Raw genomic sequence first — 18,952 nt, 5'->3', positions numbered from 1 at the left:
GCCTGCCACAGAAAGTCTTCCTGGTGCTTTGGGGAAGGTTCTGAGTAGTTATGACGTCCTCTCTTTCCCCTTTCCAGGATGCCATAGAGGACAAGCTGGACAAAAAGCTTTGGCCTTTCGTGTCGGAGCCTGCTTCTGCCAGCAGCACTCAGACGGTGGTGAGGTAAGCACCAGGGGACACGGGGGGGTCAGTGCCTGTTACAGCGGTGAGATGAAGGCCTTGCTACCCATCTCAGGACTTGCTCCTTTGGTCCGCTATCTGTGGTGGGGGAAGGGATCAGTGGCATAGTATGTATGTATGTATTTATTTATTTAGACATTTTATATACGGTCGTCCCAGGTAATAATCACAACGGTTTCCAAAAGTACCATTCATAGCTAAAGATCAACGAATAATGACGGGTACAGAGGTAGTAGTCATTAACAGACCTTAACATCTAGGAAATGAAATGTTTCCAGTATGCTTGACTAAAGATCTGGGACATAGGCGAGAAGTACAGAAAACATTTCACATTTTAGTCAGTGCCTTGTTCTGATTCGTACATTCTCTTGCTAAACTTATTCCTCATGTTTCAGTTTCTCTCTTGTCCTTGTAGCTCTCTCCATTCGGATGCTTTTCAGTTAGGTTATAAGCATTTTTGGAATCGCCATGTTTTTAATCTCGTTCTGTCTGCCATCAAACGTAACATCTCAGGTGGAGAATTCCAGACCCGCTCTGGAACCCGCACGATCTCTTCCTTGGGTCGGATGTGTGCTCCGTATGGTAGGAAGAGTCAGTAGTCCTGTAGTTTGAGATCTTAGTGGTCACTGAGGTGCGGTAGTGGGGGGGGGGAAGGAGTCAGCAGCAATGGGACAGACACGTTTCTCTTTCATATCGGGCACAGGCACTGTAAACCACTCTGTAGGTGAGGACAGATTGACCCAGGGTTGCTATGTTCATGGTCCCTATTGCCTCCACTCTTATCTTTCAGTGCCCGCTTTGGCCACTGGCACAAGAATAAAACAGCCGCTGAGTACCGCTCTGGCCCCCGGCTCCTCATTTACATCTTGGGTGGGATGTCCATGTCGGAAATGCGATGTGCTTACGATATAACTAAGGCAACCGATGGGAAATGGGAAGTTCTGATTGGTAAGTGTGTGGTGGCGCATGCGGAAAGATTTGAATCAAGCCCCGTGTTCTCACGCTGGCTGTCTCCAACCTCTCTGAGAGCTGTGCTTCCCCCCTTCTTTTTGCTCTGTCATTGCCCTTCCACTATTCTGTTTCCTTCGTGTGTTTCTTGCTGCTGCCTATCTTAAGGCCGTAGGATCTGAGGGTTTCTAAACGTCACACACTACTCCTCTGGCCACCAAACTGGAAAGGGAGAGGTCTCAAGCACCCATTGCACCTCTAGAGCTGGTACCTTGCAGAAGAACTTACAGGAAAAAATATGCTGGTATTTGGATGAAGCAGAAACCTGCAACAGGAAGGGGGACTTGCATCAGGGCTCCAAGAAAGCATTGCAGATTGGGTTTTGCTATAGATAAATGTAAAGTAGTGCAAATGTGGAGGAACCAACCCAATTTTTGCATACCTCGTATGGCCATTGTCAAATCCATGGTGCAACTCATGTTTTGAATATTGGGTGTGGTTCTGGTCATCCCCATGTTATTGAACAGTTTTCATACAATTAGGGCGTAAATGAACTAGGATTCTTCAGCTCAGGCTTATAAAATCCTGCAAGGTCTCATTGTACAAGAAGTAAATGGCATCGGATGCCACGATCAGGCAGCAGGCTTAAAACCGGACCGAGTTAAATTCTGGAGCTCACTACTGCCCAGGGCTCCGATGGGATTCCTGGAGGGAGATGCATTGCTAAACCATGACTGTTAGAAACCCTAGTCCCTCTACCACATCCTCTGAGCAGCTTCCGCTTGGCGCTGTCAAAGACAGGATGTTGGACTGGAGGGGGCTCCCTGCTCAAACCCAGTTTTGTTCACTCTGGTTTCTCTTCTGCCAGGTTCCACCCACATCCTAACCCCCAGCAAATTCCTGGATGACTTGAAGAGCCTGGACCAGCCGCCCTTGGAGTCCTCGAGCTGAAGGCGTCGTCTTGCTTTTACTGTCTGCTCTCAGAACCACCTATCCATCCCTGTCCTCTGGTGTTTTTTTCCAAAGGAGAACATTTTGGGAGCCTTGTGTGCACCTCAGGACCTTGGGTGCTCCTTGAAGCTCTTTCCAGCAAGTTCTTGGTGGCCCCTTCAGGGAGGGAGGAAGGAAACCAGCATTTTTAGGGAGTCCAAGCAGGAACTGATATTGATAGGGCCCTAGAAAATGATATTGTCCTTACAATTGCTACAGTTTGTGTAGACCTTATTTCCAGCTTTAGGAATGGCATGGTTTCCTGATTTCCCCGCCCCCCCCCCCCCCCCCCCCCCCCCACTGTCTCCAATCCTGCATTCACCTATAGGAAGGGCCATATTTTTATTAATGTGAATCCAGTTTTACAACATCCCTGCTGCATGCAGTCTATAGTATTTGATTTAGTATGGGCCTGATGGGGAAGGAAGTTGGAAGGCTAGGGTAGGAGTTACATCTAAGGAGCTAGAATGTAGGGTTACCAACCGGTTCTTTATCACGAGGGACAGACTGAGCTAGTCCTGACTTCATCCTGTTGCATCTATGGACCTGTGGCTCCCATTTTTTGTTAGAAAATGTGATATACAAGTCTATAGATGCAGTGGGGTAAAATCAAGATAGAGGGGTTGACCTGTCCAGCTGCCATTTGTGCCAGTTGTTAACCCTAGTTGGCCATACTCGTTCCATGATTCATGCTAGAATACACATTTGGCCTTGGGCCTGTGTCTTGCATAAAATAACTTTTGCATAGACTCTTACCAACCCGCAGACCCTTACTGTTCTCCTTCATTAGAAACCTGCTAATTAAAGCTTCTTACTTTAACTCCAAAGTGGACAATGAATTTCTTTCAGAGCGTCTGAGCCTGGACGAAGTTTGGTTCTCTCACCACAAATAAAACATCTTCCCTCCCCCAGCATGTTTTCTGAAGGGTCATGCACTGGTGTATATTTCCCACTTGGAAAGCCCAGAGGCTATAGTTCATGGCCCCTCCTTTAGAGAGATCAGAGCATTGTCTGTGGAAAATGCTTTGCCCCTAGAATATGTAATAAAAAAAAAAAAAGTATATTTTGTTTGTTTTCTGTTCTAAGTACTCATTTCATATCCATCTGCCTCTTCCCTCAGCCTCAATTTTTAGCTTGAGAGAAGTAAAGAGGGTCTCAATATTAGCTTGCAGCTCTTTCTCCTATTCCCCAGGCTGCCACTGCTCTTTGCCCCGGTGTACCGGCTGTTGAGATGCCTAGAGCAGTACAGTGAGCTAGGGGGGGGGGAAAAACCCTTCAGCCACCGCATCCGCTCACGATGACTCTGCCTCTGAGTGAAGGTAGTCAGCAGCCCCTCCAGCTGCTGAGTGCCTCCCAGTGTCTTCTCTTCCACCGGCCCCCTTCATGCTTGGCCTTTCAGCCTGCCCCCTTCTCTAACTTAGGGACACCTCCTCCTGGAGCCTCAGCAGCCCACTCAGACCTTGTTGTCATAGGGGCCCTGCCTAGATCCCACCTCTGTCACAGATATAAATAAAACCATTTTTTTTTTTTACTTATTCACAAATAGCTGCTGCTTTTGCATTTCAGAAGGAGAAAAGAGTGAGTGAGTGTGTGTGCCCGCACAAGTGAATCCGTGAAAGTGCCGGGGGTGGGGAATAACCCCGGCAGCGTGTGTGTGTGTGTGTGTGAGAGAATGAGTGAGTGTTTTGTTTGAAAGAAGGAAAGTTTGTATTCCACTCCCACTAATCCACAACAATCTCAGGGTGACTGTGGAAATTAAAAGTTCCCAAGTATGAAAAGGGGCATTTTAAAAAATGATTTTTAGGTAAGGGTTATATCTGCTGTTTTGAAAAAATGTATCTGTTTGGGAAATTTTTTTTAAATGTTGAGTGTTTAATTAGTGGATGTTCTATTCCTCAACTATTTTGAATTTTTTTTTTTTTTTTATTAGTATGGTTTACTGTTATGATTTATATTTCCTGATTTTTTTTTTGTTTGTTTTATGAGGAATGGTTTGTTTTTCCAATATTGCTTTGCATACAGATGTTGGCTTGTTGCAGTTTTCCAGTTCAAATTTTGTCTGATTGTTTCATGCATTTGGGGTGCAGAAATCCAAAGGTCGTCTATGTGCATGGACCAGGAACGAGACCTCTGGCTGCTGTGGTCTGATGAGCTGAAGGAGGTGAAGCAATGTGATAAAGCAGAGATGCTGGGCTACATAAGTAGGACTAAAGGAGGAGGAGGTGGTGATGTCCCTGGTGTGATCTCACCTGGAATACTGGGCTCAGTTGTGGAGACCTCATCTCAAAAAGGATAGAGGCAGAATTAAAGCAGGCCAGAGCCAGGCGACTGAAGGCCCGGACTATGTATACCTGGGTGGAGAGAAGGGACTGAGAAAGATGTTACAGACTTAGTGATGCATGGGAATTAAGCTGTTTTCTTTATCTGAAACTCTGTTTTAGGGAAATCAATCAATGATAGGTTCTTGGACTAAAATTGGTAGTTTAGAGAATATTATCTTTAATCAAAACAGATACATGAGTTTGAACCTGAACCACTGTTTATTCCAAAGACTCCAATTTGTTGTTAGTGTTGGAAGCTGCTTGTGCAATTCCTGAAATTTAGATGAGATTCAAGAAATTTGGACAGACAACTTCCTCCCCAGGCCCTTATTGGGGAAAGTTTGGGGTTTAGCTATGGTAAAAAGTACATGTGCTATCTGAGCATTGAGTTCTCTCAGGAGTTGTTGGGATGGGTCCTCCTTGAGCTTCCTTAGCGGCTCCTCTGTCGCTATGTAATCATCTGCTGGAGACCGGCATCAGCCAGGCCCTCCACGATCTCCATGCACGGAAACAGACGCCATTGTCTACTCTTCCAGGCTTCATGAAGTAGCCAGGGTGACAAGGACAACAGTGTACCTTTGCCTGTTGCTCATACAGGTGATCCAGCTCCAGAGGTTTTTGGCTGCAGCTGACAAAAATATCACTTTTTGGCTGGAAAGGGATGAATCTGCCCTTTTTCTCTTGACTATAGAGAGCAAAACAATAAATGTCAGGAGAAGACCAGGTCCCCATACACTAACTCTTATCAGCCATCTTACTCCATCCCACTATCTCCTGGTTTGTCCCTAGAGCCCTCTTTAAAAACGTGTTACACTGGCTACCCTCCAATCTTCAAGTACAGAGGCAGAGTCCTAATGAGCAATCATCTCCCCTTTTCGTCCTCCCTTGATACAGTGGGGTCTCTTCACAAAACCATTTGAAGGGGCAAGCCACATGCCCACTTCCTAGGTCTAGCAGAGGCAGCTGGAGCAGTGTTTATTGAGGACATATCACAGGTACTGCTCGTGCAGCAGAGTTTAAGGTTGACTATGGCTAAGAAGCACGGGCAGTAATTAGTCAAATTTCATAGATTGGGAAATGTGGGGTTTCTTAACTGCCAGCAAAGGCAGAACAGAGCGCAGCAGCTCATGAGGCTTTCACTGCACCGAGGAGCAAAGAATCGTAGGGAGGATGCGGTTTGATTTTAGTTTTCCCACATGTGTTTAACAGTTGACAGTACTAAGCAGTGGAATAGGCGCTATGCCAGAAAAGCTGTTGCACTGCAGAGCGCTGTCAGCTGCTAGGCAGCTGCCATGGAAACGGGGCTAAACAACATGGAGGACTAGTCACGTGATGGGATCAGGTGGTCTGAAAACGTCAGCGATTCGACTTGTGTCCCAGTTAAACCAGGCAGCCAAAGAACGAAATGGAAGAGAAGAAGCAGAGTCCGTTTGTCCTCAAAAGGAGCAAAGTTTCCGTTCCATAGATTTGGACAAGGGCTAGAGCAGGTCCCTGCCGTTCCGCCCGTCTCCGCTGGCCTGCGGTCATCCGGTATCTCTACCGCTCCACCTTAAGGAGGAGGGCCGGAAGCCGGGCTGCCGCCGAAGAGCCTTGCGCATGCGCGGTGCAAGGGCTTCTTGGCTCGCGTTTTCTCCCTGCAAAGAGCAGCAAAACTTCAGAATCAAAGCAGACGCAGAGCCCGAACTCCCTGCAAGCCCGAGGCCCAGAGCTGCCCCTTCCACCCTGCAGAGGGGGAGCAGTGGGACATTATCTGAGATCCTCAGCCATCGGTCCCTCCTCTTGCCCTTCTCGGCACAGCAGCTGCCCTGGCAAAGTGACCCCTCCAGCCTGAATCGCGAGGGAAATGTCTGCGCTGGTTTCGGATCTGGTAAGACATTCTGTTCACAGCAGAAGGGGCGCTTCTCGCAGGGCAAAGAGATTAAAGAGAACAGGGTTCTGTTCGAGCGATTATCTACTGAAGGGTTGATCTCACTGACAGAGACTATAGAATCCAGTTTATTTGCACGCACATTATAATGAAGTTGGTGAGAGGGGCTGAGGGTTTCCTGTTTGCCTTTCCAGGCATCAGTCACACTTGTCCTTGCCCTTGCAGTGCTATGGTAGTTAGGAGAGACCATAGAACAGTTTTAATCCTCACACATTGCAATGAAGCTGGAGGGAGAGGGGCTGAGGGTGTCCTGTTTGCTGTTCCAGGCATCGGTCACATTCAGGGACGTCGCTGCTTATTTCTTGGAAGTGGAGTGGGACATTCTGGGAGAATGGCAGAAGGAGCTGTACAAGATGGTCATCAAGGAGATTCACGGCATTCTGATATCACGAGGTAAATATGATTCTGGGATCAGCTAGAGTGGAGAAGTAGCCTGGTGGTTAGAGCAGTGGGCTGTAAGCCTGGCTTCAAATCCCACTGCTGCACCTTGTGACATCAACATCCATTGCCTCATCTACAAACTTAGAGAAATACCTATATTACCTGAATGTAATCCACTTTGAAGTAAAATCAAATAACTAAACCTGGTGCACAATGGTGTTACCATTTTATCAAGCTGGAACATTCTCAGATGCCAAGTCCTGCAGATGCCTAAAATTTGGGGCCTGGCCCCTTATACCATTCCAGGTAAAAGAGAGTGACAAAAAAATGGGCAAACTGTGCAAAGAAATTCAATGCAAGAGCAAATTTAAACAAGATTTTGGCAAAACAAAGTAAAAAGGAAAATAAAGAACGATTGGGGAAATAAATGTATCCTTTTGTTGTTGCCCAAAATTACAGAGACCTTTTCCCTCCTCTGTATTTTATATTTTCTCATAGCTAAGGTTGCCAACTGGCTCCATGTCCAGAGGAACAAGCTAATGCTGTTCTGATTTTGCTGTACTGCATGCATCTAGTTCACATTGATGTCCCCAAGAAAATTAGTGTTAGATCCATCCGGTCATCAGTGTAAATCAAGGCTCAGTAACTCTGGTTCTCGAGGACCACCAGCCAGTCAGGTTTTCAGGATATCGCGAACGAATGTGCACAAGATAGATTTGCGAAAGTTGCCTCCAATCTATACACATCTATCCTGTGTATATTTGTTAGGGTTTTCCTGAAGACCTGATTGGCTGATTGCCCACTCCTGGTGTAAAGCTGGGACTGGATTACCTTATTCTGTACGAAGTGGTGCCAGTTAGCAGTCTCCTTCCTGCGACCGTAGTAGAGCTGATAGGGTGGGGGTAGAGGGGAGGGTACAGAACTCGGACCTGAATACGCTGGTTTCATTCCTCTCACTCTTAAGACCTTCAGTGAGCCATTTAACCTTCCAGTACTGGGGAAGGGAGCCCTGAGCCTAGCTGGTGGGTGTCTCCTGAAAGATAAAACTTCTGTATGTGAAATGAGTTGCTTCATGTAACAGCTGCGAACTGAGTCCCATTTCTTCATAACAAATGCTGAGACGGGTGAAGGAAGTAGGATTTACCTCTCTGCTGCCTACCAGAAAATCAAAACGTATTTGTAAGGGCAAGGTATGTTAGCCCGATTTTTTTTTAATAATTTACTTTTTTGGTTTGTGACCCCCTGTTCCAAATGATACGCGAGGCAGCTTACAGCATTATTTGAATTCGGCGCCCTTTCCCGAAAAGCTTGCAGTCTTAAGCGAGCACCTCGGGATAGGGAGGTGACTTGGCCCAAGGTCACAAGGAGTGCCGGTTAACCCTTTGATTCTCAGCCCATTGCTCTAACCATTAGGCCGCTCCCATTCCACCGTGTAACCCCCTCCTCCCCAGTTGCAACAGGTCACTTTTCCTCTTTCTCCCTCCCCCTGGCCTCTAATTGTATTTACATCCCAGGACCTGGCTTCTCTTTTTCTCCCTATGCTCCTAATAAGCAACTGAAATGCCTTCTCCCTGGAAGGCTGCACCGCTGGATGGGCACCTGCGATGCCTCAGCCGAGAAGGGTCAGGAGTAGAAAGCCGCCTAGATTTCATCTTAATTAAAGGTCAGGCTGCCGCCACCTCTTCTCACTAAACGTTTTTGAGCAATTGCCCGGAGAGAGCCGCATCGTCTTGCGCGCCTCCTTCAGAACAGGAAACAGGTGCAGCCCCCACCACTGCCCCAGGGGTTTCTGCAAGAACAAAGTTAAATGCAGATTTTCTGTGTCGTTTTTTTTTTTTACTGGCAGGTTATTCCATTGTTAATCCCGACGTTATATTTAAGATTAAAAAGGAGGATGAGAAAGATCTCACTCGGCGCCGTGAGTGGGAGGGAAAAGAAGACCTGAAGGACCCCCCCCATGAGTAAGTAAATGTTCCTACGTTAAAGGGCTCTGCATCTTCACATCCCAGGAGGTGGGGCATTAACAGCAAACTCTTGGGGGGGCGGGGGCTGATATTCCAAAGATTTACCTTCCTGACTTAAGGAGCTAGACCAATCCCTTGCATACCCTGAATCCACGCTGGCTTCAGCAGGAGCTAAAACAAACACGAAAGCCTAAAAAAAACCTGAACCTAGCTGGTTAAGAAACTCCCCGATCATTAAACCACCAGCTCTTGCCCTCGGTAATTTTAAAATTACGCCCTCTGACCAAGCATGGGATCTAGGCCTACACCTGGACGAGGAAACACGTCAATAAGCTAATCGCAAGTGGCTACAACAAGTTAAGGTTTCTCCAGCGTCGGACGCCTTTAACTAGCCTTCCAGACTGTATTACAAACCTTCATTTCCTCCAACCTAGACCATTGCAAACCATTACAAATATTGCAAAATGCCTCTGCAAGACTTTTTTACTAGGAGCCAAAAACGTTGGTCACATTTCTCCAGCCCTAATCTCCTTACACTGGTGACCGGTTCACGTCCGAATCCAATTTAAAGTGCTACTGTTGATAGTTAACATCATTCACGCAAACAACACTGATATGAGTGGCATCACTACAAGCTTACAATCCCCAGCGATCATTTAGGATCACAAAATAAGGATTTATTGTCTGTCCCAACATACGAGAGACACATGAGGCAGGTAAGAGACCGTGCGGGACCAGATCTGTGGAATTCCCTACCTGGAAGGCTCCGACTGATCCCAGGCAAAAAGAAATTTTAAAAAGGAGCGTAAAACAAATCCGCATACAACCTAACCTAACTCTTTTAGAAGAAAGGAGTCTCTAAATTAACACTTTATTTATTTGTTTGTTTGAGTTTTATATACCGTCATTTGGAAAAGCCATCATAACTGTTTACAAAATTTAAATTGTAACTCTCTTAACAATTGTGGAAAAAAAAAAAATTGTGAAACAAAAATTGTGGGGGGAAAAAAATGTATTTTAGTTAATTACTTTCTCAAATAATTCCCACTCAGATCCCCTCACCCTAAGGTGAAGAGCGATTCTTTATGCATTCTCTCCATCATGAACTACGCCTTTCCTCACCAGCTCACGTGCTAGTCCTCTTTCTAGTATTGACCTGAGTTATGAATGCATTGAACTGACCCCATGAATGTCTCTTCAAACTATCGACTGGCCATGAGCTGTGACTGCGTCTTATAAACCGTTGGGATCTTTATTAGGAACGGCGGTATATAAAATGCTTAAATAAAAAAATAAAGGAAAATCTTCCCCGCCACTAAGGATTTGGGTGGAGTTAAGTTAGGTGCCTGGCGCTGATTTTCACCACTAGGCACCTAACTTAGGGGCCTGCTTACGTTGTGTGTCTATGGGGAAAATGCTTAGGAAATAGCACCCTTGGGTGCCTAAATACAGGCTGAAAAGAGGAGTTCTAAATGTAGGTGCCTCGGTTATAGGTAACCTAAAGTTAGGAGAACTTTCACCTGAAGACCTCGTAGCCTAACTTTAGGTTACCTACAACTGAACCGCCTGGTCCTGGTGCTGAGTTTTCTGTGAATATTGGCCTGTTGAGGATGTAAAATCCCTTTCCTAACGTAACATTAGCAGGTCCTGGGTGACTCCTTCTAGCCAGATTTCTTTTCTCATCCCAGGCCTTCCGGTCGTAACGTCTGTGTTCTCACTGAGCGTTAAACAAGAGGAAGATCTGCCCTCCCTGGAGCCTCCTGAATCAGAGATTCCCCCTTCTGTAACAGGCGAGTATCCGACTCCTCCTGCAGCTCTTTATTTCCTGTTAGAATTTAAGCCCTCTGGGGCAGGGACCTACCTTGCCAGCAAAGTTGATTGAAACAAGGAGAATGAGACTGTAAATTCTAAAGAAGAGGCGATGCAGTTATTTTTTTGTAAGAAGCTAAGAGAAGGTGCAGAGATAAAAGGAAGAGTGAAATAGAGAGAATCCCAGGAGTCCAGTCAAGAAGCCATAAGAGCATGGACAGCCTCTTTACGGGAAGGTGCACTAAGATGAGAATTAACAGAAGGATTAGCAAAATGAATGCAGGGACCTGCCAGCAAAGAAGGCACCACCAGGACATTGTAGAATAGATGAGGATGGGAGAGGAGCGGCTCGGCCCCTGCCTCAGGAATAGTGGCATCAAAAGAGCAAAACGTCCCGGCATGAGGTTTTTGTAACAGAAGGAAGGCCCTTTTCTAACAGCCGGCAGAGATGTGTGAACTGCCAGGCGTGTAACTTGGAGCAGGGTTTCCCCAAACCTGTTGAGTTTTCCAGCTCTTCCCAATGAAGCTGGTGCCAGCCTCTTATCGTGTGATGGGGAGACGTGGGGATCGTTTTTGGTACAAAGGGGTTGGAACTGGAGTGGGGCAGAGCCAGTAGCAAACAACACGAAATTTTGCTCTAATCTTAGGTAAACACTTAGGGTGAGATCGCAACCTTACCTGATCACGCAGAATCTGAGTCTTTATGGAGAGTAATGGGTCGATTTTAAAAAGCGTTGCCCGTGCAAGAACGGCCAGATATGCACGTACGTGGGCCGCGTGCGAGCAACGCAAGTTTTAAGCAGCCGGGAAGGCCTAAATGAAGATGTGGGTATTTATCCGACTAGAATCTAGCCGGGTAAGTTAGGGAACTCCAGGGGCGTAACGGAGAGGGGTTGAGTTCAGCGGCTGACTCTGATAGTGGACTCGAAAGCTCATGCCTCAATAAATTGGCTAGTCTATAAGGTGCCTCCCTGACTCCCGTCAGGAGTAGATCAGGGTCCGACTGGAATTGGCTTGTGATGATGAGCAGCACGGCAGCACCCCCTCTTAGCTCTACTTGCAGTGATGCTAGAGGCTGTCGGGTAACTTTCCTAAACATCTTGCAAACCTCTTTTCCCATAACAGGCTCTCCCGACGTCAGACCTGACATATTAATCCGTTTCCAAGAAGAGGAGTTCAGGAGCGAACCCCAGAGATCTGAGGCAAGCGGAAACCTGTCCAGCAGTGGCCCGTCTGAGGATTTGCTAAGAGCAGGTGATGTTGCTTGGGTTAAAGCTAAGGCCGGCTCCATCCATCCAAGACGAATGCCTCATTAGGATCAAGGTCCCCGCCTTTCCAAGCTTGGCTCGGTGGCTGATTTGTTACTTTGAGTTCCATGCTCTCCTATTTTTCCCTTTCATTATTTCGGGGGGGGGGGGTTCTTCTCCATGTCCCCCTCTCATCCTCTTCCCCCCCCCCCCCCCCCCTCTTTTTCACCAGGAAGGAAGGTTGAAAGGCCCACACCGGCAGCAGGGTCGGGTCTATGCCACGGGTACTGTAACTGCACCCCTTCAACAATTACCGCTCGTTCATCAGAGGCTAATAACTCTACCAACTGATAAAGCACTGTCCTTTTCATCACAGCATCCGAAATTCATTGTCTCCGTAATAATGCGTAACACAAAATGGCACTGGCCTGTAATACACGGAACGGGCGGAGTGAATAGCGCACACAATAATAAATGCAACGAGAACGAATGCGGGGCAAACATAGAGACCTGATCGATATATCTCCAAAGGACATGCAGTCGCACCAGTGCTGGACATTGCTCAACAAATTACGGTTCACAGTTTTGAACCGTGTTTCGCATCGGGCTGCGGCAGGGGGACCAAGCACGTAAATAATCTTCTGGCGGGAGTTTCAAGTGAAAAAGAACCTAAACAGGATGGTAAATTAACATAAGGGATCCTTGATTCACTAAATTTTAGTGAGAGCCAGGGCTGCATGGGGAAAATGCGTCCGAGCCGCTTGTGAGTGAGACGAATAAATTCCGATGGGCACGAGTCGGTTCTAGCAGCTGCTACTTCTCCTTTGTATGGTTGGCTGTCTGAACCCCTTTTTGAAGATTACTAAGCTTCTAAAAGCCCAGGGTCGGCAGGTTCTTCTTTTCAATTTACAAGGTTTTTCTGTTTCCCCATTGAGTCCCATGATTTAAAGCTTTCATACCCTCTTCTAACCCTGGTGGTTCTTCATTTCAGCTTTCTACCTAAGAGCCTAAATTTGGCTTCCAGAACCTCCCTCCCACATTTTCCTGTCACTGGTGCCCACATGTACCACGACAGCCAGCTCCTCCCCAACACTGTCTATAATCCTATCTAGGTGATGCATGAGGTCCGCCACCTTCGCACCAGGCAGGCAAGTTGTCAGGTGGCCCTCACGTCCACCAGCCACCCAGCTATCTCCATTCCTAGAAATCAAATCACCAACTATAATGGCCGACCTAACCCTTCCCTCCTGGGCAGTAACCCTGGGAGATGCATCATCTGGAGACCATGTCCTTGCTATAGGATCACTTCCTGCTGCACTAGGGTTATACTCTCTGACCAGGAGACCTTCCTCCTCTAAGGCAGCACCAGAGCTGTCAGACTGGAGTTGGGTCTTGGCTACTCTGTCCCTGAAGGTCTCATTTATATTGTGCTGTTTGCCTCAGTGCCTTCAGGTCTGCCTCTCTATCCTTCAGAGAGAGGACTGGTTCTCCGAGAACCAGGAGCTCTTTTCACTGGGTGCGCACACAGTTTTTTATTTTTATTTTAATTTTTGCTTGTTATGATTGTTTTACTCTTTCTTGTCTTTATTTTATTACTTTTATGATTTTATATTCTTGTATTTTATTGTGAAACATTTTACTGTGAATGTTTTAGAATAAATCACCTAGAGCATTGACATTAGCTGATACCGAAATTCGTAATAAAAATGATTTCTAATGTGTAATAGTTGCTTTGAGGAATGGTCACAAGTTGCTGGTTGATACTACATAATATATTTATATATTTATTTTAAAAGTTTTATATCCCTTTTTTTATACGAGAATGTAATCAAAACGGTTTACAGAGTAATCCAGTACATTATGTAAATCTGCAAAAACTTCTTATTCCAGCAAGCAAGCCAAATCATTAACATAAGACTAAGAATCTGATCAACTAACTCTGCCGTGGTGGCGCGGAGCAGTGTATTTAACACACTCTTTCCAGTGTGACTTCCCAGAGAAAATACCCCACCATGAATGTTTTGCTATATTCTCTATTTCAGACACCAGCTGGTGTGATATGTGTTCCCCCTATTCAAAAAGCATCAAAATGCACTTTATTAATAAGTAGACCCCACTGAAAATAATTGGGCCTACACTAAATAATGCGAGGTCCATATTTGGTCATTGTCTGGATAGCGGTTAGCTGGATAAACATATCCAGCCAATTTTTTGTGGTATGGGCAATAGTGCAGCCGCACTATGGAATATAGCCAGCTATCTTAAAGTAAAGTTAACTGGCTAAGCTAGACCGTTTCAATATCCGGTTTAAAGTTAGCCGGATAAGACTTATCTGGTTAACTAGTGACTTTTACAGGAATATTCAGCAGCATTAACCAGCTGTGTTTGAATATCCCATTTGTGTCAAACTATTCCTGTCTGCATTCCTCACCAGTTTTAACCACACCCCCATCACTAATAAGTTTACCACAAGTTCATTAGCAGTTTGGTTGAGGTGCCTTTTCCCTTGCAGAATCAGCGGCAGGACTTTGTCACTATGTGCAATTTTACTACATGCAACTGGAATGGAAAAATGATATGGCATGCAGTGCCCAGATCTGTTCACGTGGACACCAGTGCAGGGGCCTGGAACGTAATTAAAGTCTTCGTGTGCCTTCTCAAAAGGGCAGCAGCAGCTTGTGTGTGTGTGAATTATTCTGCCACTGTGCATGCATGAAATAGATTTGCTAAGAACTGAGCCAGTGCGCATGCAAATGTCTCTCATGCGCATTCCTTAGGGGTATCCTGAAAACGCGACTGGTTTGCGGCCCTCGAGGACCGGAGTTGGCCACCCCTGGGTTGATTTCCATGAGCCTTTAAAAGCTGAAGATATTTTCCTCTCTTTCAAATAGGCAGTCAAGGCTACAGTCCTGATTCCAACGCTGTGATCCTGAAAATGGGAGAGCCTCATGTCAGTGACCTGCTGGAGGGAGGTGAGCAGCTTACTGATACTAACACACGTGAGCAAAGTTCCTTTATAACAGAGCTGTGTGCTGTACTCTCTATTTCAGACTACGTGCATTCCATTAAACCTGTATTACTAAGTCATTAGCTCTCAGTCCCTTTAAGCTGGGAGTTCGGTAATTCAGGGAGCCAGGACCAGATTGAATCCCGGGTCAATAGGGATTTCTGGAAGTTTGGGTTATTGTCTATAGTCAGAGGGAAGGGAAACACTGTAGGTAAGGAAGAGATGCACAGAGCCTGAAGGATCTGATGAGAGGTTCTTTTTCCATCTTTTCATGAGCTATTGTCCACCTATACCTGTCTGCCAACTATACCACTTCCTGTTTTATGGAGCCTGAGTTTAGTGTAAAGGCCTTTAAAGGCTTCCTCAAGTCCTGCTGCTGCTCCTTGTGACCTTGGGCAAGTCACTTTACCCTCCATTGCCTCAGGTACAAAACTTAGATTGTAAGCTCTCTGGGGACAGAGAAATACCTACAGTACCTGAATGTAAACCGATGTGATATCTCAGATGAATGTCGGTGTATAAAAATAATAAATAAATAAAATAAATAACCCAATATTTATTTTCCTATATGACCTCCTCCATAGCTGTAAAATTGAGTATATTCTCATTCTTATCCAACAGATAATGGATTAAGGAATAATAATGAGATGCAGAGCATGTACAATGGGCCGCAGAGATCGGAATGGAAACCTAAAATACCCTTCAGATGTAGTCCAAATTTTTATGCTGACTGTGAAGAAAGTATTAGTAAAGTAACATCACCCAGGGTGGAAGAGAGAATCCAAAATGGAGAGAAACACAACTCATGCACAGAACAAGAAAGATATTCCAAATCCTGCTCAAAGTTTGTACAATTTCAGAGTCTTAATAAAAGAAACAGTTCCTTTCAAAATGCTGATGCTGGGGAAGGTTTCACCTCAAGCTTACATATAATTGAAAACCAAGAAATGATTAAATGTGGAAACAGATGTATCCAACAATATAAAAAAAGTGAGAAAAACATTACATGGACTGGAGGTGAGAGAAGGTTTTCTAGGAAGTCAGACCTCACAGCGCTTAAAAAAAATTGCAGACCTTTTAAATGTAATGCATGTGGAAAATGTTTTATAGGCCGATCACGGCTTAGAATTCATCAGATATTACATAGAGGAGAGAAACATTTAAAATATGTTGAGTGTGAGAAAAGCTTATCTCTGAATGCAAGCTATAGGACAAATAAAATACTTCACAGAGGAGAGAAACAATTTAAAAGTTTGGATTGTTGTAAAACCTTCAGTCACAAATCTGTAATGAGAGGACATGAAAAGATCCACATGGGAGAGAAACAATTTAAATGCACAGTATGTGATAAATGTTTCAGTAGGCTGTCCACCTTGAGAAGACATGAAAGGATCCACCAAGTAGAGAAACCGTATAAATGTTCTGAGTGTGGCAAATCTTTCAGTCAGAAATCAGCAATGACACGACATGAAATGATCCATACAGGAGAGAAACCATTTCAGTGTACAGTATGTAATACAAATTTCAGCAGGATGTCCACTCTGCGACAGCATGAAAGGATCCACAATTTAGAGAAACCGTTTAAATGTTCTGAGTGTGATAAAGCCTTTAGCCACAAATTTGCAATGAGACGACACAACAAGATCCACACAGGAGAGAAGCCATTTAAATGTTTAGTATGTGATAAATGTTTTAGTCAGAGAGGCAACCTGAGACTACATGAAATGACCCACTTGGGGGAGAAACCATTTAAATGCCCTGAATGTGATAAAAGCTTCAGTCATAAATCTTACCTGAAAAATCATGAAAGGATCCACACAGGAGTGAAACCATTTCAGTGTTTTGAATGTAATAAAATGTTCAGTCAAAGAAGCAACCTGACAAAACATGGAAGGATCCACACACGACCCTGATAGAATTGAAGGGAATATGAAATTGTGATCACCTGGAACATTCCCATTCCAACAAATTTAAACAAAACTTCAGTACTAGAAATCTGTACATTGTGGTAAAGGAGCAAAACACAAGAACTGGATTGCTAATATTCATGTCTGTGCCAAGCAACCATTCTGTACTACTTTATGGAGAAAGAGAGCATCATCAAGAGATGCAAATCTAAAACAAGAAAATGTGGCAGTAAGATCCAGAAATAGTCCGAAACTGGCTTATTTTAAAAAAGAACTTTCAAGCCTGTGCCCATTACATCCTATGAATTCCAGAAGGAAGCTCTCGTTCACACAATACAAGAATTGAGAAGTGCAGTAAATGTGAAAGATTGAGAGCATACCCTGGGTTAACCGTCTGGTTCATTCCTGTCATGGTGGGCACAAAACTAATTTGAAGATATTGTATAAGGGGCGTTCATGTCTGATAATAGACCCATCAGCTAGCCACAGCTGCAGTTCAAGGTGTGTGCAAGTGAGACTTGAAGACCCTTGATGTTGGCATTAACACTGGGGAAACATCTGCCCAAGATTTGTTGTTACTGGAAATATGAAATCCACAAAAGCGTGTTAAAATATGTGGAAAGATGTCATGGAGCCAGGAAGCACTCGAAGTAAAACCTAAGTTTGGACATAGCTGCATCCATTTTCTGCTACGGTCATTACAACAGAGACTGCCCTTCACATGTTGGTCTTTCTGGTCACAGAAGCCATTGCCAAGCAAAAGGCTGAAAGAACCATACAGGACTCCTATCCAGGGTCTCTCCAGACCAAAGAGCTTAAGAAGATGTATGATTATAATTCTTTCATTTTATGTTTCTCCTACATATTTTTGAAAGGAAGCAGACAGTTTTATACTGTAATATTATGCTTGTTTGTTCGGTAATTCAGAATTATCATTGGTCTCGCTTTAGGGATTTTACTGATTCTTACCCTGAGAAGCTGTATCTGAACTGATTATGGGTTTTGTAGCTTTTATTGAGGTTGATACAGATAAATTTAAAAACAAAATCCTCCCTGAATAATTTAATAAAATTCCCAGGGCTATAACTCTTTCGTGGCAAAGACAATTTGTCTGGTGCAATGAATGTAAGGTTATAGCCACAGAAATGGCTCCGCCTATAGCCCAGCTAATGTACCCTGATAATGTTTTTTTCTTTTCTACCTTTTTTTATATAATAGAATTTTACTATTTTTTTCTTTTTAAATGCTAATAAAATGTTCCGACTTAAAGTATGCGAGTTTTACTTCTCAAATACTTATCCATTTGTTATGTAGAGAAGTGAGGCAGAATATTCAAGGTCATTTGTCATGTAGGAGAAAATATCCTAGAAATGTCTGTTAGATGTGAAAAAAACTGTGTAAGGGTAGAACAGTTATAAAGCAGGCACCAAAATCGATGTTAAATAAAGATATTAGAATAAGAAAAGCTACCTGAAATCCTCTCTATCAGCAGGAAAATCCCTCTCTGTCATGGGGACTGTGGATGGTCTGGGTGAATATCCATGCTATGATTTGCTTCCTGAAGGCAGTGTATTTCTCTCTGAGGTGAAGGGGATGTGGTAACCTCTTCCATTGTTTTGGGGCATGGCAGCAGAATGCACACAGTTCTTGTACAAGTGAATTTAGCATCTGTCGAAGGAGAGGAGCGCCATTTGGGAAGATCAAAGTTCTCTTGTGGGAATGTAAGGAAGCAGAAGCTGGGAGAGATACTTCAGGGGCCACTTTCCTCACACATTTGAAGACTGGTGGTTATAGAGGGTTTTTGTTTACAGTATCCTGTATTCAACCAGGAGCTAGATCGGCTTCTTCAGGATTGGCCTAATGTGGTCTGTTGCTACGGCATCACTCAAGATTCTGGCGGCCATCGCTGTAGACATTTGAGATTGTGTTGTGAAATCCCAACAAAAAGAGAATTGCTGTATTCCTCACTATTGGTGAATAATGCATGTATAATGGTAGCGTGGTTGTGTAATTGATAAATCTGGTGCAGGTAGATGGAGGTTATTACCCCCTTGGAGCTGTGGGCTTCCTTTATATGTGTGTGGTCTAGTTGAATCCCTCAACTCTGTACTGAGTCTTTGGTTTGTAAGGGGGTTCCTGATAGGATAATGAGTGGTGGCCTTGTCCGCTTAGCCAGTGGAGTTCAGATTTAGTGGGATTTACTTTAAGTTTATGGTGGGTGAGCCCTTGTGCTACTGCTGTTAGTTAAGATTTGCAACAGCAGAGGTTTG

General features: G+C 44.6%; 2 protein-coding genes across 4 annotated transcripts in view; both read left to right on the top strand.

Annotated features, from left to right (window-relative positions):
• STXBP2 (syntaxin binding protein 2) overlaps positions 1–3,238 on the top strand; it is a 35,760-nt gene extending 32,522 nt beyond the window's left edge. The window contains exons 17-19 of one of the 2 annotated variants that reach the window (XM_029584619.1): positions 78–163; positions 972–1,129; positions 1,998–3,238. In XM_029584619.1, coding sequence (XP_029440479.1) covers positions 78–163; positions 972–1,129; positions 1,998–2,080 — 327 coding nt within the window. In that variant the 3' untranslated portion in view covers positions 2,081–3,238. Of the gene's footprint in view, positions 1–77; positions 164–971; positions 1,130–1,997 lie in introns of those variants that run through there. The other variant, XR_003853563.1, reaches the window with a different exon arrangement.
• Positions 3,239–4,352: 1,114 nt separating this feature from the next.
• On the top strand, positions 4,353–17,954 carry LOC115080454 (zinc finger protein OZF-like). Of its 2 annotated transcripts, none has more exons than XM_029584629.1 (7): positions 4,353–6,307; positions 6,634–6,760; positions 8,595–8,709; positions 10,401–10,502; positions 11,647–11,775; positions 14,660–14,767; positions 15,397–17,954. In XM_029584629.1, the coding sequence occupies exons 3-7, from the start codon at positions 8,706–8,708 to the stop codon at positions 16,686–16,688; spliced, it is 1,635 nt and encodes a 544-aa protein (XP_029440489.1). In that variant the 5' UTR covers positions 4,353–6,307; positions 6,634–6,760; positions 8,595–8,705; the 3' UTR covers positions 16,689–17,954. The 2 variants fall into 2 exon arrangements, with proteins under 2 accessions (XP_029440489.1, XP_029440490.1); XM_029584630.1 differs by having other exon boundaries at positions 4,355–6,307; positions 14,660–14,740.
• Positions 17,955–18,952: the final 998 nt, after the last annotated feature.

Source organism: Rhinatrema bivittatum, chromosome 19 (assembly GCF_901001135.1).
Source record: "Rhinatrema bivittatum chromosome 19, aRhiBiv1.1, whole genome shotgun sequence".
Classification (NCBI taxonomy): domain Eukaryota; kingdom Metazoa; phylum Chordata; class Amphibia; order Gymnophiona; family Rhinatrematidae; genus Rhinatrema; species Rhinatrema bivittatum.
Note: the sequence above shows the minus strand (reverse complement) of the source record. Positions and strands in the feature narration are given on the sequence as shown.